This window comes from Pelodiscus sinensis, chromosome 20 (genome assembly GCF_052426305.1).
Source record: "Pelodiscus sinensis isolate ZL-2025 chromosome 20, ASM5242630v1, whole genome shotgun sequence".
In the NCBI taxonomy this organism is placed as follows: domain Eukaryota; kingdom Metazoa; phylum Chordata; order Testudines; family Trionychidae; genus Pelodiscus; species Pelodiscus sinensis.
The window spans coordinates 19,702,957-19,725,734 of NC_143071.1; the positions used below are offsets into that span (position 1 = coordinate 19,702,957).

General features: G+C 48.8%; 2 protein-coding genes across 6 annotated transcripts in view; both read right to left on the reverse strand.

Moving 5' to 3' along the window:
* Nucleotides 1–539: 539 nt before the first annotated feature.
* MRPL38 (mitochondrial ribosomal protein L38) lies at nucleotides 540–11,018 on the reverse strand. The gene is made up of 9 exons (XM_089771940.1): nucleotides 10,880–11,018; nucleotides 8,060–8,239; nucleotides 6,402–6,536; nucleotides 6,101–6,309; nucleotides 5,468–5,540; nucleotides 3,587–3,632; nucleotides 2,436–2,594; nucleotides 1,633–1,769; nucleotides 540–942 (listed from the first exon to the last, which is right to left on the reverse strand). The coding sequence occupies exons 1-9, from the start codon at nucleotides 10,944–10,946 to the stop codon at nucleotides 806–808; spliced, it is 1,143 nt and encodes a 380-aa protein (XP_089628066.1). The 5' UTR covers nucleotides 10,947–11,018; the 3' UTR covers nucleotides 540–805.
* A 9,614-nt stretch (nucleotides 11,019–20,632) lies between these two features.
* FBF1 (Fas binding factor 1) overlaps nucleotides 20,633–22,778 on the reverse strand; it is a 40,774-nt gene continuing 38,628 nt past the window's right edge. For 3 of the 5 annotated variants that reach the window (XM_089771941.1, XM_089771944.1, XM_089771942.1), the window contains exon 31: nucleotides 20,634–22,447. In XM_089771941.1, the coding sequence (XP_089628067.1) occupies nucleotides 22,364–22,447 (84 nt within the window). In that variant the 3' untranslated portion in view covers nucleotides 20,634–22,363. Of the gene's footprint in view, nucleotides 22,448–22,778 lie in introns of all 5 variants that reach the window. The other 2 variants (XM_089771946.1, XM_089771945.1) reach the window with 2 other exon arrangements.

Below are 22,778 nucleotides of genomic sequence, written 5' to 3' on the forward strand. Positions count from 1 at the left end.
GGTAGTTGCCCAGGAGAGATGCAACTGCTGCCCAGCTGATTAGAAACACATGCTGTGGGTGCTCTGCTAATGGTGGTGCACATCCACATATGCCTTGGTGTACATAAAACGTATTCCACACAAGAATGGAAAAAATTAGCGGGAACATTGCCTGTGGGTTCCCCAAGCTGTCAGCGACTCACATCATCAGCTTCATTTGGAAAGTGTTTTATAGATTGTTAAAATATCTGTACAGAATATGCAGGATGCTGCCCAGAATCCCAGAACTGGGAATTTCATGGTGGGGAAGAAAGAAATGCACCAAATGGGCAGTTCCCCTTCTTCCGGGCTGTACAGATCACGGGGCTGGATTTAGATAAAAGTATTTTTCTCTCTGTGTGGATACATGACCTGAACTGATGGGTCTTGGCCCACCTCCAGCTATCTATGCTTAGAGTTCTGGCTCCTGCAGTGAGATACAGTGCCTTTGGAGGGCACTGGGCTGGTCAGCAACATTTGCATCTGGCTCAGAGGCCATCAGAGCAGAGGTGGAGACACTCTCATGGCCACAATATCCTTTATTAACAAGGCTTTTGACCAAGGTAACGACCAATAGCAGAAATATTGGCAAACTTCCGTTACATTCTTTCCAGTGTTGTCAATGAATCCGAGCTTAGACCACAGCATGCTGTGATTGTGAAAGCTCACATCCCCCTTCTCCCAGAGTCATGGAACGTTCCCGTCAGCACAGGCATTTGACACGCGTCGAGAAGGTAGAGTATTCCTGACCCAGTGGCTTGGAGCTCCTGGAGTGGTGGGAAACGCCTTAGTAAATGCCATATGTGGGCTCGTGGCTGTCCCTGTACCTATCCAGGTACCTCAGAGGCTGCAGGTGTGGAAACTTCTTCTGACGGGGATGATACACAGGGGGTCGCACAAACTCAAACACTGGCTCCTTCATGTCTGCAAAGGAACAATGCTGAACATTAGCTAAGACCTCTCAAAACCTAACCCTGCACCATCACCCCCCATCCCCACTTCCATTGCTCAGAAGATCCCACGTCCCTCGTAGGGCAGAATGTGAGATTAATTACAGATCAAAACCACACATGTAGTGCCTGGCAATGGAACCTCGCTCTGCCACGTCCTCTCCCCTTGTTATTTTAAAGTACCCAGTCAAAATGGGATTCGAAGCCCCCAGAATTATGTACCCTAAGATGGCCACAAACACACTGCAGCCTTTGATAGGCCAACTGCTTCTAATGCTCAGCTGTAAATGTTCCCAGTGTCAGACTAATGTGCCAGGCATACGTGGCTATATAGAAACCAGTTAGAGCAACTGTCCCCAAAGGGGCAAGTCAGAACTGGCCTTTGAATTCACCCTCCACTCACACACGCCCATGCCTCTTGGAACCTCATCTGCTCCATCAGAGAGCCCACATGGCCATGGCTGATTTCAGTCAGGTGTGTCTGACGTCTAAGCAAATTGCTTCCATCTTCTTGTCCTCTTTTCCCAACCCCAGGCACTACCAAATGACTGTCTCCTCCAAGACACATTTAGTAATGCTCGACTGCTGGATGGATGGATGGGGGGGGGAGGGGGAAGCGAAGGGTGACTCCCTGGCCCAGATCCCTAGTAAGTGAGTTTCTTACTGAGATGGTTGTGAAAGACATGAGTAACGGAATCATCCCACTGGCACTGGAAAAATGCCAACCCGGCTGGGGTCATGTTGTTCTGGTGCTTCTTATAGAAGTCAAAGGTCTTGAAAGTTCTCATCTTGAGACTGTGGCTGAAAACAAGACAGGAGTAAAAGGACAGGTCTCTCTATTCCTTGGTTAACTATCCTGAAGCTACAATCCTGCATCATCACAGATTCTGCAGAGATGGAGAAGAAACAGACCCCCATGGAGAAACCTACATGACTACTCGGAGCCTAGCTCCCAAGGCAGCTCAAGGCAGAAGCTTGCCAGCCATACATAAATTGACCTTATCGCTTCAATATGGCAAGTCATTTTCTTAACATCCTGTTCTACTGGCAAAGTCAATAGGATGCCATTGAGGTGCAAGCATCTTCCACGCTAATCCTACTGCAGGACTGGGGCCTTCACTGAAGAAAAGATGCAAGAGGAGGGTGAAACAAATGTGACAGGCTGTAGCAGCAGTAATATCAGCATATATTTGTTTGGCTAGTGGGAACAAATAAGCAAGGGAAACAACAAAACTGACTATGCACCCAGTGCTGGCCAGAGTGCAAAGGAAACAAGTTGAAGCTACAGAGGAAAATCACTTTTCAATTACAGTCAGTTACTGTTACGAGTAATCTGAGTGGGTAAAATGTTTGCAGAGAAATACAGGATTTGTTCAGTTGATGGTCTTTCCTCTTAAGAAAACAGTTTTGTCTGCTGCAATCGCACCGGGCACAAGAACCTGGCAGGGATTCAAGATTCAAAATTACCATGGAGTCGGCCGAACATCTTCAGTGAAATCAATTGGTCGGTCCTGCCTGAAGAGGATGAAGACAAAGCGGTGGTAGCCAGTTCCCTTGGCAGGGAATGGAGGGAAGTAATGGCAAATCTCCTTCCCTGAATCTATATTGTTGCCTGGAATGTTCGTCCTGTGAAGTGCAAGATATTTTCCAGTCACTACCCAAGTAGGGATATATAATTTTGATTAATCAGCTAATCGAGTAGTCAATGGAATTTCCTTAGCTTTCAATCCTGGCTATGCCTCTGCCTTTTAAATGTAGTAAGAGCCGCCCATGGCTACATTTAAAAGGCACAGGTGCAGCGGGGGACCCAGGGTGAGTGGGGACTCACACCAGGTCTCAGCTGTGGTGCTTCTGCCTTAGAATGTAGCAAGAGCCCCATGGGGTTCTCTTGCTACACTTCAAAGGCAGAGGCACAGCAGTCAGGACCTGGCGCAAGCAGGGACTGCTTGACTTCCTGCTTGCGCCATTTCCCTGCTGTGCCTTGGCCTCCCCCACTCCCTGCAGAGATGGTCCTGAGGGGGACCGGCTTTTAAGCTGGCTCCCCCCATTGCTGATACAGAGGCAGCAAAGGGGCAGGGGAAGCGACTAGTCAAGTAGTGACTTGACTACCCGATAAGCTTATGCTTATCGGGTAGTCGACTAGTTGCTTACACCTCTATACCCAAGTAGCTGGTTTTATTTTGCTTGACACCTCTGATCAAAATCACAGTATTGAAGTCTTGCATGGGAAGATCTGTGGCATGCTCTCCCCTTGTGTTGCTGTGGGCTATTCCCTGCCATAGCTAGCATGCCGCTTCTAAAGACAGACATAATCAGAAGTAGAAAATCATACGCATACTCCCAAACAGAAAACAGTAACAAATTCCTAGAACTATTCTATCTTTAGCGATTAGCAATGTTCCACTAAACAGAGTCTGTGCAGAGTCTGACCAGCACTACACAGGCCAGATGATCATGGAAAAGCCCAGTAATTGTCTTCATGACAACTACAATTCAAATCTCTGCTCAGTTCTTTCCCCACTTCTTTGACCATTTTTCCTCTCACAGGACTTATTAGGCCAGGGCTGCCATCCCTGAAACACATGCATTGCTCAGATGTATTGGTTTGCAATACTCACACCAGCCAGTGGACATACTCGGAATCAGCGTCTCGCAGGTGTCCATCTGTGCACACACACAGAGAAACACACATCTTAATGACAAGTACATGTATTTGCCTGCTGCTATATGAACAGGATCTGTTCCAAAGTCAGAATTCCCTATGTCCAACAGGAAAAGAGGGTAATGCCTCCAGACCGCTCAGCTGCTCTCTACCAATCCTATCATTTCTGAAAAACAGCGAAACAAGTCCTCAAAGGATGACATTCAAGACTTGGAGCTTGTAACCCAGGTCTGGGCAACATACAGTCCACGGACCGCATCTGGCCCGCCAAGCCACCAGATCCGGCTCACGGACGCTATCGGAAGCCTCAGGCAGGCTTCCCACTTGCCTTGCCCCAGCAGCACACTGCTCAAATACATGGCTGCAGGGCAGTTTTTCTTTAAAATCTGTAAGTCTGGAAGGGAGGGAGGAAAGCTTTAGGAGCTACTCCTTTCCCCAGTACAATCCCATTGGAGCTTTAGGAGCTACTCCTTTCCCCAGTACAATCCCAAAAACCAGCCAATGGGAGCTGCCTGTTTCAATAGCCGGGAGCCAGGAAGCACAAGGGGCTCCAGAGCACATGGCTGCAGCCTGTGCGGGGGCAGGGCAAGCAGTGTTCCCTCTAAGCTGGGCAGCAGCACAGTCAGAGGCTCAGGATTCCATGCATAAAGCTGACTGACTGGGTGGGGCTGATTAATCACGGTGAAGCTGTGCTGCAGAGCAGTTTAGAGGGAACACTAGCAGTCAGGGAGGCTGATTCAGGAACAGTTGCTGGCTGGTAAATCTGGCCAGGACCTGCCTCTGGCACCCCAGTCCCTCCCTTCCCCAATCCTCTGCCCCCCACCCCACATACCCAAATCCTCCGCCCCCCTCCTGTACCCACATCCCCTGCGCCAGATCAGTCTCCTCCTGCTCTAGCTCACAACCTAAATCCCAGCACACTCTCCTGTATGCCAAACTCCTGCACCCCAATCCAGTGCCCCAGGTCACAACTGCCTCCCTTACCCCAAGGTCCCTTCTGCACCCAACCTCCATCCCAGACCCCGCATCTCCTCCATCAATATCATGGTAGAGTGATAATGGCATCCAAATTCTTGTAGTGGCCCCCCATAAAAAATAATTGCCCACCCCCACAGTAACCCCCGAGTTCCAATCTCTCTGTTGACGACAATTTACAACATGAGATTGGGTAAGTCACTTAATTTTGGGGCACCTCAGTTCCCTAATCTATAAAATGTAGACAAAGATTCTGACCAACCGACTGCATAAGCGCATTGTAGGAAGCAGTTAATGCTTGTAAGAGCATGTTGGAAACATAAAGCTCTGTCTAGGACATGCACATAGAAGGGCGTTTTTGTGGTTAAACAAGATCAGGAATCAGGAAACCAGCTTTCTTTTCTTGGTTTCCCTTCTAGTACATTAGTCACTGGGCAAATCATTTCACCACTCTCTTTCTCCACCTGTAAAATGAGCACAGTACTGCTACCATCACAGATTTTGCAGGTCTGAATGCTTCAGTGTATGTAAAGAATATTGTGACACCAATTAGCATTCGTATTGTGTTTTGCAAAATTAGTAATCCCAAGGCAGCCAGAGGAGCAACGTATTTGCTATTCCTTCATCCACCTTCTCCAAATGGTTCTTTCTAACCCCTCTGTCTGCAGTTTCTGGAGTAATTCTGCAGGTATGGCTGAGAAATCCCTACAGAATGACTAACCCACTGCATCTCTCAGGTTACAAAGAAATCCTTACGGAATAATGCATCCACTGCATCTCTCAGGTTACATAGCCCAAGGAAATAACAGAAGAGGGCAGAAGCAGCCAGTTTAATGCAATTCTAAAAAGTCTTGATACACACCCAGATTTGTGAGCAGCAGAGTCCAAAGAGAACCTTCATCTGCCTCATACATCACTTCTGGGGGATTGGAAGCCTAAATACACAATGTGAATGTAAGAATCTTAGGTAAAAGCTCCATAGCATTGTTTGCATTAACAGTATGCACTTTCAAAAACAGAGAATTAAATTAGTCACTTGGACATAACCTGACTGTACAATAAAAGCAGCCCTGACAGAACAAATCAAATCTAGCTTTGCCACAAGCAAATCAATTTCCATCATGAAAAGCAATGGAGATTTATTAAAAGCAAAAGTGGGTTTTGCCCACGAAAGCTTGTGATACCATCTACGTGTTTTGTTAGTTTCTAAGGTTCTGCAAGACTATTCGTTGTTTAATTTTTTCCAGTTACATACTAATTCGGCTACCCCTCTGAAGCTTATTAAAAGCAAGTTTGCCATTTCATTTGAAAATGAATCCTACCTAAATGCTGTTTCCTTAACTTAATTAGAAGCACATGATTTTAGATTAATTCCTTTCAAAAGAACATTCCTGTTACTGTAAGTGACTGTGCTGTCAGGTCAGCTAAGCCTTATGTGGCTTCAGACTAATTTGGGCACACTTAATATTCTGCCTAGTGATCAATTTTAAGATACCTCGGTGGGTGTCACAAAGTTCCCATGATATACGGGCATGACATACTCATCACCTAGACTGTATTCTACCCGCAGCACCACTCTGGGGACGAATGTGGCTTCATCAAACATATCGCGGTATATCCCATAGTGCTCAGCAATACGCTGCTTGTGCAACGGGCCACTGGTTTTCTCCCACTCGGCTTTGACTTCGTCAAGTGGAATCACCACTGCAATTGCAAATAAGAGTTGTGAGACATGGAGCAACTGTCTAAGCCACCACTGATACAGAAGAGGAGGAAACAAACTGCAGGGTACGTACGTGTCCTGAGGCGGGATGCTTTTTCCATTTCCGCATTCTGGTGGTTGTGTTTCAGTATTTCTTTTCTCTCTTTCAGTTTCTTTGCCCATGGCTGTCCATAGCGAGGCAGGCCAATGTCTATCTTTGCCTCTTCATCTAGGGTCAAAATCATGCAAGTGAGAACTTAAAATAAGCCCCATTCGCGTCTCTCTGTCCAACAGCCATGGGCAACTGTAACAGACAAACCAAAAATGCCTGAGGGATACAAACAAACCGCTGAATTGCGGGCCTAGGCCCCAATCCTGCAATAAACTTTGTGCAGACCCCTGTGCCTTCATGGAACTCATAACAAGAATGGGACAGTATATAACCTCACTGCCTGACTAACGAGACACTCTGATATCACTGAAACATTTAGTGTTGTCAGAGATATGACTGCAGCTGTAACTGTCTGTTACAGATGCCCTCCTTCAAGTGGGACAGGAAACACGGTCCCTTCTGCCAGTCTTCGGTAGACGATTCCCAGAAAGCACGTTGGGAATAACTCAAGGGAACGTTAGCCAAACCTTCTTAGTACAACTGATTGTCATGGTCAAGTGTATACGAGAGCCTGGTGTGTGCACATTGGCCACTGTTTGTCTATGCTGCCATTACAACCCCAGTATCTAACGATGCTTTGTAAAAGATCTGGAGACATCTAAGGATTAAAGATACTTCATACTCTCACTGAAGCTCATTTGGATCTGTGTTTTGCTTGAATTAGTATCAAGCCTGTTAAACAAGTTCAGACACCCTCATAGATATTTCCACTCCTTGCTTTACAATCACCTAAACTGTATTACGGGTCTAATTTAGACTACATTTTGGGACTGCATCTTCCTTTATGTTTATACCATGCTAAGCACATGGACAGAACTTAAACGATATCTAGCTTATAATATTGCCTCCTTATAAAGGACAGCTGGATGTGTCTTTCACTTCACGTGGCATTATATAGAAACAGGTCCTAATCTTTGTCTAGTAAGGTTATTGCTTTCATTCATTTTTAGGGAATGAGAATAAGAAGTCAGATGTCCTTTGCAGAGGACTTCACACTTGAGCATTTAGGAGGGGCTGGAGTGGGATGGGTTAGAAAGGTTCGGAGAGGTTATAACCTTTAGAAGAAGGGAATTTTGAGTTTGCAATGTTTGTAGGTAGACATTTACTTCTAGGTGCGAAACACAGCTTATTATCTAGCTAAGTTAAAACTAGGTGGTGGAAAGGCCCATGGGCCTTTAGGCTACTACTTTTGAGGATCTGGGCCTGCAAGTATAGGATGGGTGCTCACCAGCCATTTCATGAATTGAAATAAATACATCATTAGACACTAAAAACCTGCAAGCTTCAAAACGAGCCCTGTTGCTTCATTTTCCTTTGTATTACAGGGGCCCTAGGAAATAGCTTCCTTACTCTCCTCCCTGATCTTTGAGTCAAAAGAAGCCAAAGATAGAATTGCATCAAGAAGCCCTTTCCTTTAAGGGGAAAAAAATCTTTGCAAACTTCTACAGCAGTAAACACTCACATAAGTATTTGATCAAACCCCCATATTTTGGTGCTACATGCATACTAGTCTACATATAGCTACCCCTTCCCTCCCGCAAAAGAACACAAAAGTAACTTATCTTCTTCCTCTTGCATACCTTGCACTGGTGTGATATGCTTTCTGTATGTTTGCCACCAATGAGTCTTCTTACTCTCCTTTTCAGCCACTTTGAAATAGCGAGTAAAGCTGCGGTATTTCTCCAATGCCTCCAAGTTGCTGACATCTATGTCTTCATTAGGCATTGGCCCTAGAGGGGCTTCCCGCTTGCAGAGAGCAGCTGAAAACACAGGCAGTTTTCATTTTACAAAGACACTGACAATTACATGCTAAATAGAAAAGAAGTTGCTAATACTGGGCAAAGAGGAGAATAGCTTTGTGACTATAGAATAGGCCTGGAAGTAAGGAAACTGTTCTGTTCCCAGCTGCACCACCATCCTATTGTAGTCTCATGCAGCAACTTCTGTTCTCTCAGGTTCCCTACTCATAGGATGATGATAATGCTGTATAGCAGTGATGTGAGAAACAATCCATAAATATCTGTACAGTACTTTAATATTCCTAAAGGACAGGTGCTAATGAAAGCCAAATAATACTGAGGACAGGTTTCTGCCACACTGAACTGAGGTTTTTATACTCTGCTCATCACTATGATACCGGGCAGCCTTCTTTTTTGGGGGGTGGGTAGCGATATGTTAAGTTTTTCTCCTTGGTGTGTTTTTATGTGGGGGAAAAAAGAGGTAATTTACACTTTTTAAAAGCTGTTTTCCAGGCAGTGAAATACATGAACACTCTGGGTCCAGGACAGAGTTTCACCTCCTGGACCAGCAGCTGAGAAGGCACTGCTCCTTATCCTTACAAGTAAGTCTCTCCTTTACATAACAATTGAGGCTAGTCACAGCCACACACAGAAAGGGATGGTTCCTCCAGTAACCTGAGTCAGTTCTGTGGAGGGCTTTGAGTTTATATTAGGACCAAAATAATCAAACTTCCCATGGGATCAAAGCAGTAAGTTTGGTACCCCTCCCCCCAGTTCAGAGCAGGTGGGAACCCTACTTGTAGTACAGGTCAATGTTCTTTACACTTGTTTCATGTGTGGGTGCAGAAGGAAGTGGCCCCCAGTGGCCTGCACAGCAACAGAAATACCATGAGCTATGATGCTGCATAGGGATGTAAGCAAGTAGTTGAGTCAAGTCCTCGGCTACTCTACCTGCATTCCTTCCCCTCCCCATGTGCTCAGTATGGTGTGGAAAGTGAAAGCCTGGGACAAGCCAGCTACTCTGGGGATGGCTCAGTCACGGCTCTGCTCTCTGTCTGTCCCACATGCCAGGCTGGCACCACTCTCCCAGTAGCACTGCTCACACATGGTAGGCTGGGAAGTGGTCAGGGCTCCTCGGCGTTTGGCCAAGAGCAAAGGACCAAAGCCTGGGGAAGATTGGGGCTCACCGCCCTGGTGGCATTCCATGGGTGGGTCTCCCATGCTAAGCTGGGCTGATGTCATCAGTGGTGCTGTTTGGAGCCCTGGGCTGGGTTGCCTGCTGTCAGGGCTCCATGTGGGCTGGGTAGACAGGAGCAGTGCCTCTGGCCAGGCTCAGTGCTCGGGGAGTTCAGCCATGGCCCATTAGCACCTGGGAGGAGGCTCTGGCAGCCGAGCAAGTGTGACTGGGCTCGCTGCTCAGCTGAAGCGAGCCCAGGCAGGGTGCTGAGTCTTGTGCAATGGCAGTAGCAGACTGCTGGGCTTGCAGGCAAGGACTGGAGCTTTGTCCCAGGCAGCATTGTGTGGCTTGGCCCAGACGTGCTGTAACCCAAAGGGGCAGAGCACGGCAAGTGGCTGAGTGGAGTTCCCACAGTGCGGACACACTTCAGGTTGTGGCTGTCCTCCACTGTCCGCCTGCCGTGGCCCTGCAATTCATGGCTGGGCTCTGCCCATCTCCTATCTGGCATGTACAGTGCCTGGATGCTGCTACTCTGCTCATCGGGCAGCCAGTGCACAGCCCCTACCAGGAGGAGCCCTCCTCCCTAAATGGCTTTGGCTTTACTCCTGCAAGGCTGGGGACATGAATGATTAGGGGGCTGGAGCACATGACCTATGAGGAGTGACTGAGAGGTCTGGGTTTGTTTAGTCTGCAGAAGAGAAGAGTGAGGGGGGATTTGATAGCAGCCTTCAATTTTCTGAAGGGAGGTTCCAAAGAGGATGGAGAGAGGCTGTTCACAGTAGTGAGGGATGGCAGAACAAGGAGCAATGGTCTCAAGTTACAGTGGGAGAGGTCCAGCTTGGATATTAGGAAAAACTATTTCACTAGGAGGGTGGTGAAGCACTGGAATGGGTTACCTAGGGAAGTAGTGGAGTCTCCATCCCGAGAGGCTGGGTTGATTCAGTTGGGATTGGTCCTGCCTTGGGCAGGGGCTGGACTTGATGACTCCTGAGGTCCCTTCCAGCTCTACGATTGTAACCGGCGGGTCAAGTGCCTTTCCGCTGACCCAGCGCAGCCTTTCCTGAGCCCGGCCAGCCCGCCTAGAGTTGCCACAGCCCTTTGGCTTCCTCTCCTGGCTCCCGGGTGTGCGCAGCGAGCAGGCACTTGCCAAGGTTCCCCCAGCCAGCAGAGCCCGGAGGGGAGGGGAGGGGGCAAGGGGAGGTTAAATAAGATGCGCTGGGAAACCACGGCCCAAATCAGACTCATCTGTGGGTTGCCCCTGGCTGGGTTTGCCCCGCACATTTCGCCTCCCTTCTGGCTGGCGGCGGACCGGGATCCCCCGCCCCGCGGGGGGCACAGGCGGCTGCCCGCCCAGCCAGCGGGAGAGGGGTCCAGGCGCTGCTCCCCCCGGGGCACGCAGCGAGCGAGACCCACCCGCGCCGGACTCCCGGGACCCGCGCCCCCGCCGCCATGTTTGTGGAGGGCCGGGTCCCCCAGCCACTCACCCGCGGTACCGAACGCCCGCCCGGCCCGCATTCTGTACAGCGCCCCCCTCAGCATGGGCGCCGCCATTTTGACACACCAAGAAGTCCCCAGCCCAGCACGTCCCGCCTTGCGGGAGGCGGGCCGGGAAGGGCTGTCCCTGCTAGTGCCTGACTGGAAATGTTACAAAATATACCTGACCAGGGGGGCACAGCCTCATCACGGGGTGAAGAGCTAGAGACTCCGACTCCAGGCAGAGAACCGCCATGGGTTTATTTTATCAAGGCACATGTGACTGCTAGCTACAAAATGGGGTCCTGATGTGTCACTCACATGGAGTGCCTGGCTGGTGGGTTGCAGGCTGCAGCGAAGGGGAGTGTGGGCTTGGTCCTGGTGACCACTCTACGAGTCAGGCAGGAGCTCTGAGCCATTCACTTGCTACATTATAAAGGGAACTGTTGGGCATCCTTATGGTAATGATGATGGTGCCTTTTACAGCATTGCTGGCTCTTACTGCATTGCCTATGCCACAATATTTGGTAAAGCTCCAGCTGCTGGAGCCGGATGATCATAAGCTTTTTTAAAAAGTATGTTTCTAGTCCTTGTTTGTGATTCAAGAGAAAAATTTGAAAATATCAAGTGAGTGCAACTGAAAGATTTAGAAACCAGAAGACAAATTAATAGAACCTCCATATTATCAGTTCTTAGAAATCCCAAGATTATTTTTAATCTCTCTTACAATTTTTCAATGCTTGAAGTTGGTAATATTGTCTTCATCCCAAAGCAGTATCTGGATTCCTTCCCATATAGGGCTTATGCACAGGTGTTGTTTGCTCTCAGAGATGGAGACTGGACCAACTAGATGGACCATGGGTCTGGTCCAGTCTGGCAGTTTCTCTGTTCCAGTTTTAAGCAGCATATGTGACTTGATGTCTCAGTTCACAAAGCTAAGACATGGTAATTCTTCTATTTGGGGTTCTCATGTGTATGTGAGTGCTCCTGCAATTCTGTATGCATTTCTGGGACCCTCATTACCAGAGGAGTCCCAGCACAAAGCAGAGCTGTCTACACCCCCAGTGTAAGTGTATCTGCTAAGCAGCATTTAATTTGTCATCCATCACTACCATATGTATCACCCTGTCCTGCATTAGCAAAGAGGATCAACAGAATAACCTAAATAGCTTCTCCATCTCTCACTTCTGTTACTGTATCAATCATGCAGCAATGCCCTAGAACAGCCGTGTATTGTCATTGCAGAAGGAATTTAGGATTTACAGACTATTCTGGTACATAAAGGTTTTTACAGTGTCCTTCTCACTATAATGTTTCCCAGTTGTGCGCTGAGCACTGTGACTAACATCTATCACACACAGTCCATTCTGCCTTGGAGGAGATTTGTGTGTGCAATGATGCACTTCGTTTTGGGAGGATTTTTTTAAAATGTGCTTGCTGCTCTGGGTGTGTTTGAGAAGAGAGGTGGGAGAAGTGCGCCTTACACTGAGACTGTGTCTAGACTGGCCAGTTTTTCCGGAAAATCAGCTGCTTTTCTGGAAAAACTTGCCAGCTGTCTACACTGCCACTTGAATTTCCGCAAAAGCAGCTGCTTTTCTGGAAAAACTTGCCAGCTGTCTACACTGCCGCTTGAATTTCTGCAAAAACACTGACTTCCTACTGTAAGAAATCAGTGCTTTTTGCAGAAATACTATGCTGCTCCCGTTCGGGCAAAAGTCCCTTTTGCACAAAAGGGACAGTGTAGACAGCTCAAATTTGTTTTGCGCAAAAAAGCCCCGATCGCGAAAATGGCGATTGGAGCTTTTTTGCGCAAAAGCGCGTCTAGATTGGCCACGGATGCTTTTCCGCAAAAAGTGCTTTTCCGGAAAAGCGTCAATGCCAATCTAGACGCTCTTTTCCGAAAATGCTTTTAACGGAAAACTTTTCCGTTAAAAGCATTTCCAGAAAATCATGCCAGTCGACGTAGTCTGAGAGTGGAGGTGCTGAGGTGTCTGCTGGTCCTCAAATCCTGGAGGAATTCATTCCACAGGTCAGACCAGGTATGCTGAATCTCCTGTGCAGGCAGTCTGGGCCCTGCTATTCCATTGAGCCAGAGGTGTGCCATTGGCAACCATGGTCTACTCCTCGAGATTTCTGATCTTGGTTAGCCATTGAATGCCTCAAAGACAAAAGTTGTCGTAATTACCTGACAAATTTTCTTAGTTGGAAATAAAAAGAGCTAGGAAGGAATGTAGGAAAATGAAGAGCTGGTCAATTGAGACGAAGGGAACAGCATGAGGAACTACTCAGAGCAAAACCAATTCCTCTGAGGCCTGTCAGTATTACAGAAATAAGTAAGGGAGGTCCTCTCCATGCATCCTGGTTTAACTGCTGTGTGGTTATATTTGTAGTTCTAATACATAGCTTGTTAACCATATAAACTGCTCCTTGTAATTCCTCATAACCCAAACTCGACCCTGGATGCACAGTGCCTTCCCTTTTAACTTGCATCTTGTAAACTTTCATGTGATCATTAGCTTTAATACAAATTTTTGCACTAAGGCTCCTGAAATGGGATCCATGCAGATAGCAGGTGGTGCAGGGGTCTGAGTGGAGCTCTATACCGTGGCCCACATTCTGGCCCCCATCCGTCTGTTAGTAAGACAGCATAAAGCTTGCACTCACATGAGAACAGCAATCGTTGTGAGGTGCCAAGGGGAATTGTCACTGCCCGGCTCCTGAACTGGGCAGAAGCTTTTGGGTGTCCAAGCAGGTGTGAGTCAGGAGGAGTTGAGGATTTTTTGAAAGAAGGGACATGGGCTAGCTGGCCTGTCCAATTCTTCCCATGCCAGCAGAGGTCAGTATAACTGCAGGAATGGAACCAGATCTTTGGCGGCTGAGAAATGGGAATCACAGAGCAGCAAAGCCTGAATAACAAAACTGACTTTTCAACTGGCACTTCTCAGCTGTAAATCTCACAAGAGCTTCACAAAGGAGGCCAGGCTCAGTGTAGTAACAGCCAGGAGGCATAGATTCTGGACAAAACAGTCCAGAGGACTGCGCAAGAGGCCCCGCTGTGGCATTTAAATTCAGGGACCGATGTTACATCTGTTCTCCACTTCAGCCTAATTAATTGCTCTAACTAGAGAGATGAACCTTCTAAGAAAAGTACGGTTACTTAACTGGCCGGGGGGAATAGAGTGAAACCAGCCGCCTTCCCTTATGAACACAGATTGTTTGTAAGGGGGTGGGCAAGTCTAGGGGGGCCACCAGCAGTGCCTGACAGCGAGAGTGTGGATTAGTTTCCTGTGGGAAGAGATGCCATCCCCAGCACTTTGACATGAGACTTGCTCTGAAGCGGGGGAGGCTGCACTCAATGTGGGAAGAGAAAGCGAGCCCAGACCAGACAGCAGGGTTGGAAAGCTGTAGGCAACACAGACCTTGCCATTGTAGTTCTTCATACAAAGCTACATACTGATATAGCTGAGAGGCTCCTGTCCTCTTTGCTTCCCTTTCCTTCATGTTTTACAGGCTGGGAAGTTGGGCCTCTCCTGCGCTCAAGGGCTAATGTGTCTCCTGGCAGCACCAGGAAGAGGGAATTCAAGCCAGTCTGCTTTGAAGACATGCCATTGATTCTCAGTCTAATAGATCCTCGGGGTTATTTGGGGAACAGCTCATCTCCTTCCATAAGAGCAGGGGATTAGGGTTTTTCCATAGCTGGCTCAGAAACATGAAAAGAGGAAAACCCTTCTCTGAGTGTACATAATGCTGAGCGCTTATGGCCTTGCCTGCAATCCTGAAGGTGGTGGGTTCAAGCCTCTTGTTCTCAGACTGAAAAGCCATCTCCATTTCACCCAGGTGTAACACGGGTATATGACTCGTTGCGCCAGGGCAGTTGAAGGCTGGTGGGCGTGATGCTGGCGCAGGGCTGGCTATGAAACCAATGTGCCTTTACCACATCAGTCCAATATGCCATTGGCTTGGGGGGACTTTGGCCTAAGTGGGACACTCTGCTGTGTAAGGGTTGCCAAGTTACATAGTAAATCAGTAGAACTGGGACTAGAGAACCCAGGAGTGCTGCCTCCCTCACTATCCAGTACTGTAACCACTAGGCAATACATCCTCCTTCAGCTGTGGGCAAGACACAGTCCCTGAGCACAAAGGGACGATGTGAAATCTAGTGTCTGGATTCATGTTTGTGTTGGGACCCATGGGTTTAGATGTGCCTGTTGGGTTCCTTTCTCAACTCTGCCACATCTCCCCATCTTCAGCAGCGCTGCCTAAGGCTCTCCTGTCATTGTCTTGATCTCATCTCTGCCACAAGGGTGACAAATCACTCAATTACAGGGGGAGACAGAAACAATTTAGCACCTGAATCAAACCAGCCTTGTCTCCAAGAAGGCCACTCATTCTCCCTGCCTTGTCTCCTCTGTCTCTGACAACGCAGTGCCACCGCCAGTACTCAGAGACTGGGGGTCGATAACACAGGCACAGATGCTGATCATGGTACTGTCCAAGCCTCATTAGCCCCCTGCCATGGCTTAACTGGCTCCCTGATAGAAGCACAGAGCTAGATTCTGAGCTGGTATCAGTGTAATTCTAGAGTTGCCCTGCTGAAGTCAAGTTATTCCAAATTTACACTGATATCATTCGATAAGAATCCAACCTATTTGACACTGTCCCTTTTATCTTCACCTTCCCTTTCCTTCCAATCTCTCACCACAAAAATGGCAGCTCAAATAAGCAGCATTTCTCTTCCTGATGGGTTGGCAAATGGATGATAATGGAGAATGACAGGTCTGATAAATGCACAGCCCTCCATAAATTACTCTGTAGGACAGCAAAAGGAAAAGAGAGCATGCTGGTTAGTGGGGAGGGCTTTTGTTCTCCCACAGGGCATTTGGATTTTGCTTTATTATTTAAAATATAAAAGCAAATGCTAGGTCGGTAAGAAGCAAATACGAAAAGACCAATTTCGCCTCTGGATATGTGCTGCATTTGAGAGTAATGAATATTGAAGCCTGTGTGAAGACTAGCAGAGAACATTTAACACTGTTAAGTTGCCCTTTTTTTCCTCTTCCCCAGAAGCTAAAAGGACCTTGTGTTCTTAGCCAAGGTCGTGGTGTTATGGCAGTGGGAGGAGGACTCTGGTATTAATGCAAGAACAGCAGCAGGTCTCTGACTAATCCCCCACAACAACAGCAAAGATACAAACCTCCTACACCAGAGCAGCAGCCTGCCAGCAAGGCAAATAGGAACATGCCTGGCAGACAGGGAATCTATTAAGGTTTTAATCCATGACCTAGCACTGAAAGGCTCTATGTGCCATTACCAACCCCTGACACTGAAATTACTTTCCCCATTACATTGGCTTCTTTTCCACAGGTTTGTAAACTGCCAGCACCTCATTCCCAACCCATCTCTGCTAGCCTGCTCCTGCTCAGGCCTAAAGCCTAACAGAAGCCCAAATAGACCATAGCCCACCCAAACCTGAGCCATTCCAAGAGAGTTGTCATTCAAACCGAACCCTTCCCTTGAACCTCCATCAGCACTGCCGCTGCCTTATCCATGGGGCTCAGCCAGGGGTGTGCGCGCCTGTGTGTCTGCGTTCCTATATCTCACACCTGGGGCTAGAGATCTGTGTCTGTCTCCTGCTCAGGAATAGAACACAGCCGTGGCTGGATATGCCACACCTGCTGGCCACTGCCACCTCACTGTGTGGAAAGCAGTGTGTCTCAACCAGTGGTACAAGTACCCTTAAGGGTACTCAAGAGAAATCTGGGAGGGGGTGGGTACATCAACAAAACTGAAATTTGGAGAAAACTGATTTTTTGTTTTAAGTTTTACAATTTTTGTTCTTTTTACATCGCCCACCCAGCTACGATTAAGTTGTTTAAAAATTGAAAAATTTCATCGCCCGCCCAGCTACAATTAAGTTGTTTAAACAAATGAGTTGCAATGGTAGAAAAAAATTGTGTGTGTCTGAAAACTGTAGGTACTGGGAGTACTTATAATTTTTTTTAAAAAAAGGGATACTTAATAAAAAAAGGTTGAGAAACACTGTCGTAGAGCAAGAGGTCCAGGGGTCGTGGGACTCCTCGACCACTGCAGCAGGCATATAGCACAGCCAGGTGGTGGTAGTCAGCAGCAGCGGGTTGTATAGCCACCACTGCCCTGACTCCAGGGGCAGGAGACCTGACTCAAGCTCAAGTGTGTCAGGTTATGTTAGACTCAGCGACCTCCTGATTCCAACTGGCGCAGTGCGTAAGGGACACCTTCAGGTTTACAGGGATTCCCTGGTGTGGGTATGTGCATAACAGTTTGCAAAAGGGTGGTCTCTAATAAGATCCAGTAGCCCACTGGGTATCATAATCGCTGCAAAATGTACCTACATATGATAGTTAAGAGATACCTGCACTACAAACTATGTTCTTAAGAATCATAAGCAAAGACAGGTTACCAGAATGTGAGAAACAGGCTTTGTACACACAAAGAAAGAAAACATGTTTTGCAGTGGTAGGTCATTACGTATGGTATGCCTGTGAGTCTGTTTAACTAAACCTGATGCTACTGAAGAGACTGTAAAGTCAACAAGAAAGGGGTACACAGGAAAACCAGAAGGCAGGATCCTGTTTACATTGTTGGCAGTGTAACTTAAGAGTGCAGAAAGACACCCTTTTTGGAGGAGACAAGTTGAAACTCTGGCTTCTTTCAGGGACAGGGCTCACAGCTTAACTGGCTCAGAAACTCTAGTGAGTAACATAGAATTCCACCCCCTCCTTAGATAACCCATTCCAGTGCTTCACCACCCTCCTAGTGAAATAGATTTCCTAATATCCAATCTAGACGTCCCCCATTGTAATTTGAGACCATTGCTCCTTGTTCTGCCATCCCTCACTACTGTAAATAGCCTTTCTCCATCCTCTTTGGAACCTCCCTTCAGGAAATTAGAGGTTGCTATCAAATCCCCCCTACTCTTCTCTTCTGTAGACTCAATAGGCCCAAATCCTCAGCTTCTTCTTATACGTCATCTGCTCCAGCCCCCTCATCATTTTTGATACCCTCTGCTGGACTCTCTTCAGTGTGGCCACCACCTTTCTGTATGACATAACAGCAACTAGTCCTGGTGAGCTAGGCTAGGGGTGGGCAAAAGGCAGATAGCAGGCTGGATCTGGCCCACTAAGCTGCTGGAACCAGCCCACAGATGCCTGGTCACCACCCATACTACAGTGCAAGGTCGGCCACTTTAAACAGCAGGCTACTAATTGCTCTGAAAGCTGGGCAGGGAGGAGAAAGCTTCCTGTTCTGACCCTGCCGCCTAGCCAAATCCCCAAGAGCCCATTGGCCAGTTTCTAGCCAATAGGAGCTGAGAAATTGTTCCTGAAGGCAGGCGCAGTGAATGAATCTTCCTCATGCCTACCCTTCCCCCTCTCTCCCTGTGCAGGAGCAGAGCCACATGGAGCAGCTCAGAGGCAGGGAGTCTGCAGAGCTGTTGGCTGGGAGACGCCTCTGTAAGCACCTCTCAGCCAGAGCTTGCCTCTAGCACCCCCACCCCCGCTCTCCCCTCAACTTCCTGCCCAGCCTAGGGAAGTAAGTGACTAGTCAACTACTCAATAAGCATGTGTTTATCGGGTAGTCAAGTGGTGACTCGACTAGTCGCCCCCCCTCCTTGGTGACTCCATCAGAGAGAGGCAGCAAGGGAGGGAGCAGGATCTGGTGCTGGGGGGAGTCAGCTTAAAAACTGACTCCCAGCCCCGTCTCCATGGGGGAGGAGGGTGTAGAGGCACAGCGGGGAAACACCACGAGTGAGGACTGAAGCCCTGTGGGGCTCTTCATACATTTCAAAGGGAGAGGTGGGGTGGGCAGGGACTCGAGGGAGGCGGTGCGGGGAACGTGGGGCAGGCGGGGACTCCAGGGAGGCGGTGCGGGGAACGCGGGGCGGGCGGGGACTCGAGGGAGGCGGTGCGGGGAACTCGGGGACTCCAGGGAGGCGGTGCGGGGAATGCGGGGCGGGCGGGGACTCGAGGGAGGCGGTGCGGGGAACGCGGGGACTCCAGGGAGGCGGTGCGGGGAACGCGGGGCGGGCGGGGATTCGAGGGAGGCGGTGCGGGGAACGCGGGGTAGGCGGGGACTCGAGAGAGGCAGTGCGGGGAATGCGGGGCGGGCGGGGACTCGAGGGAGGCGGTGCGGGGAACGTGGGGTAGGCGGGGACTCGAGGGAGGCGGTGCGGGGAACGTGGGGCGGGCGGGGACTCGAGGGAGGTGGTGCAGGAAACGCGGAGCGAGTGGGGACTCAAGTTGTCCCTGCTCGCTTCGGGTTCCGCCTCTCGCTCGCGGGGCTCTTGCTACGTTTCAAAGGGAGAGGCGGAATCCAGGGCAACAGGGACTGCTTGAGGCCCTGCTGCGCTCTACATTTAAAAGGCAGAGGTGCAGTGGGGATAGCGATTGCTCCACCCCACCCCTTATTGACTAATTGAGTAGTCAATGGAAATTCCATCAACTACCTGATAAATTGATTAATCAAAATTTAACATCCCTGCCCAAGCCACCACCCAAACCCTCTCAGCTCACAAACCCTCCCAGAACCTGCACTCCCTCCTGAACCCCTCCCCCAGGCCAGATTCCTTTCCTGCACACATACCCCTCCCTGACCCTGCACCCCATTCCTCTGCCTCATTCTGGTGTGGAAAAAGCGAATAAGGAAAAGTCATTTACTTATTCCCACAATATAAGAACTTGGGGTTACCAAATGAAATTGTTAGGCAGCAGGTTTAAAACAAACAAAAAGAAGTTTTTCTTCGCTCAGTGCACAGTCAACCCAAGGAACTCCTTGCCAGAGGATGTGGTGAAGATTAGGACTTTAACAAGGTTCAAAAAAGAGCTAGATAAATTCATAGGAGGTTAGGTCCATCAATGGCTATTAGCTAGGAATGGTGTCCTTAGCCTTTCTTTGTCTGGGAATGGGTGACAGGAGAGGGATCAAGTGAGGATTACCTATACTGTTCCTTCCCGCTGTGTTATCTGGTTTTGGCCACTGTTAGCAGTCATGATTCTGGGCTAGATGGACCTTTGGTCTGACACAGTATGGCCGTTCTTATGCCCCACATCAACACCCAAACCCTCTGCAACTCCTTTCCCTTTTCCCAGGTCACAACCCCCTCCCAGACACTGCATCCCAGCTTATCCCCCTCCCTCAGGCCAGAATCCTCTCTTGCACCCATAACCCCTCTTGGACCCTGCACACAAGCCTCTTCCCCAGATTATAACCCCCTCCTTCACCCAAAATTCCTCTCAGACCCCACACTCCCTCCTACACTCCAGTCCTCTATTCCCAGCTCCCTTCTACACCCCACCTACTGTTACAGTCCTTGAGCCCCCTCCACAGAAGTGCGGCCCTTTGCCACTTTCCAAAATCTTGGAATGACCCTCCCATTAAAAATTATTGCCCACCCCGGTCTAGGCTCTTGAATACTTTGTCTATACAGGCAGTCCCCGGGTTACGTACAAGATAGGGACTGTAGGTTTGTTCTTAAGTTGAATCTGTATGTAAGTCGGAACTGGCGTCCAGATTCAGCCTCGCCTCCCCGGCTTTGCTCCGGGTGTCCCTGGTCTGCTGGAGACGGTCCCCAGCAGACCAGAGGCACCGGGAGCAAAGCGGCAGTGGCGGCAGGGTGCCGCGCCTCCCGGCTTTGCTCCAGGTGTCCCTGGTCTGCTGGAGACGGTCCCCAGCAGACCAGGGGCACCCGGAGCAGCTTTTCTCGCCCCGGAGGTCGAGATGGCGGGACCGCTGCACTCTGGGCGGTCCCGCTGCCTGCGAGCTCCGGGGCGAGAAAGCCCTGTTCGTAAGTGCGGATCCGACATAAGTCGGATCCACGTAACTCGGGGACTGCCTGTACTGCAGAGTTTTGCGCAAGAAGTTTTTTGCAGAAGAGATCTTCCGCAAAAACTTCGTGTGTAAAAGTGAGTCTACACCTAAAAAGCACATTGCAAAAGTGATGTGCTTTTGCGCAAGAGAGCGTCCACACTACATGGACGCTCTCTTGTGTAAGAAAGTTCTGATTGCCATTCACAGAATGTCCATCAGATCACCTGTGCTTTTTGTGATAGGCTCTTTTTGCGCAAGAGACCCCAGTTGAGCATCCACACACACCTTTTTGCACAAGAACTCTTGCGCAAAAAGGAGTTATGCCTAGTAGAAGGAGGTTTACCTACACTGCAAAAAGCCCTCTGTTCTGTCCATTGACTGTAGGTTTTCTTGCACAAAAACGCGCTTGAGGTGTGGATGTTCTGCGGGTTTTTGTGCAAAAACCCTGTAGTGTAGACATAGCTTTATAGTTTTATTTTACATGTAACCATTTGTTTCTAAAACTCTGCTTGCTCCTACGTTTCTGTACTTCGCTAAATAAATGTTTACTTGTTTTCTCTACAAAAATATCAAAGTGCTGCGTTTAAACGGAGCAGTGATATTGTGGAACACAGGTAAGCAGGGCAGTGCTCTTCTGTGGAAGCCGGATGCCTGTGAATTCTGTGATGCCAAGTGGAGAAGGGGCTAGGCACGCCAGGTAGGGATGTTAAATATCGGTTAATTGAATAGTCGAGTAACCTCATGAATTCTTATCAGTTAGTCGACTAGTCTATAGTTCCCGGGGGCAGGACTGGCAGCCAATATACTCCTGCCTCACTCCTGAGGAGTATCAAAGGAAGCAGCGCAGGGTGCCAGGTGGGAGCTGGTCCGCAAGGGAAGCCAGTTTAAAAACCAGCTCCCCTCATGGACCAGATGCCTGTCGCCCTGTGCTGCTACCTCTGATAAAGAAGTAGCAGTGTGGGGTGGCAGCAGAGCCCAGGATTGTGGGTTCAAGTCCACCCAGTTCCAGGAGCAGCAAGGTAGCTGCAACACAGCCCACTCTGACTGTACCAGAGCCAGGCTGCCACCACCAGTTTGCCCAAAACTAGAGCTGGCAGCAGCTAGAGGTGGGGCAAATCCTCCAGTGGTACAATGGATAAGACCTCAGCCTGGGGTTGTGGATTTGAGGCCTCCTCCAGAGGCTTTTCCTGCTGGTGAATGGGAGGCGTGTTATGCATTGCTTGCCGGGCAGCATGAAAACAATTCCCCCCCTGCCCAGGCCAGACAGCCCTCTTCCCCAAATCCCCCCTGCCTCCTAGCCAGACACTCCCTCTCCCTTTGCTGCTGCCAGGCTGTTGTATGTGGAAGGTGCTTCAACACTCTGAGATAGATGACAACATAAAACCCAGAGAGAGCAATGGATATTGAAAGGTGCTGAAGGGCTGACAGCTGGAGTAATGGAGGACCATATGCTGTAGGCCTGTCAGTAGACACAGTACAAAATTCACAACATTTTTGTGTTTTTTTAAACTAACTGCTTCCTTGCTGAATGTATCTGACAATTTTCAGTCCATTCATTTTTGCATTTTAAAAAAAAGACTATACATTAGAAAATCCCATGTCTTCCTTGTAGAAAAACCCAGCAGCATCAGCAATGCCAGGGGCTGAGCGCCTCATGCTGTCTCAGAAGACATGTTGTAGGAAGCTTTCTTCAGGGTGTTTAGAAAGAACTGCTCATCTTCCAAGAAATCCCGGTCCTGCAGAGAGAGATGGGAAGGCCCATCATTGCTTGTGGCTGAAGGTAGAATACAGAGGCCCATATGCTTGGTATCTAATCACTGTCTTGGGACCTGACATATAAGGTGCATCCATGAAGCAGTCAAAACCTACACTTTGAGAACTCAGCACACCAGCAAGAACAGTTACTTTATAGTACCTGTGGTTCTTCAAGATGTCTTGTCTGTGTAGATCCCAATTGAGGCCTGCATGAGGCACATGTGCACCTTGAATGGGATCTACCTTGAAAGGTGAATAACCTCTCTCTCCTAGACAGGAACATCAGGATTCTAAGAGATCAAAGCAGAACCC

Coding starts and splice junctions, on each gene's coding strand:
- MRPL38 (XM_089771940.1), bottom strand. CDS start 10,946: ATGGCGGCGCCCATGCTGAGGGGGGCGCTGTACAGAATGCGGGCCGGG. Junction 5,541..6,100: donor ACTTTGTGACACCCACCGAG/GTATCTTAAAAT, acceptor TTGTGTATTTAG/GCTTCCAATCCCCCAGAAGT. Junction 2,595..3,586: donor GAGTATGTCCACTGGCTGGT/GTGAGTATTGCA, acceptor TGCACTTCACAG/GACGAACATTCCAGGCAACA.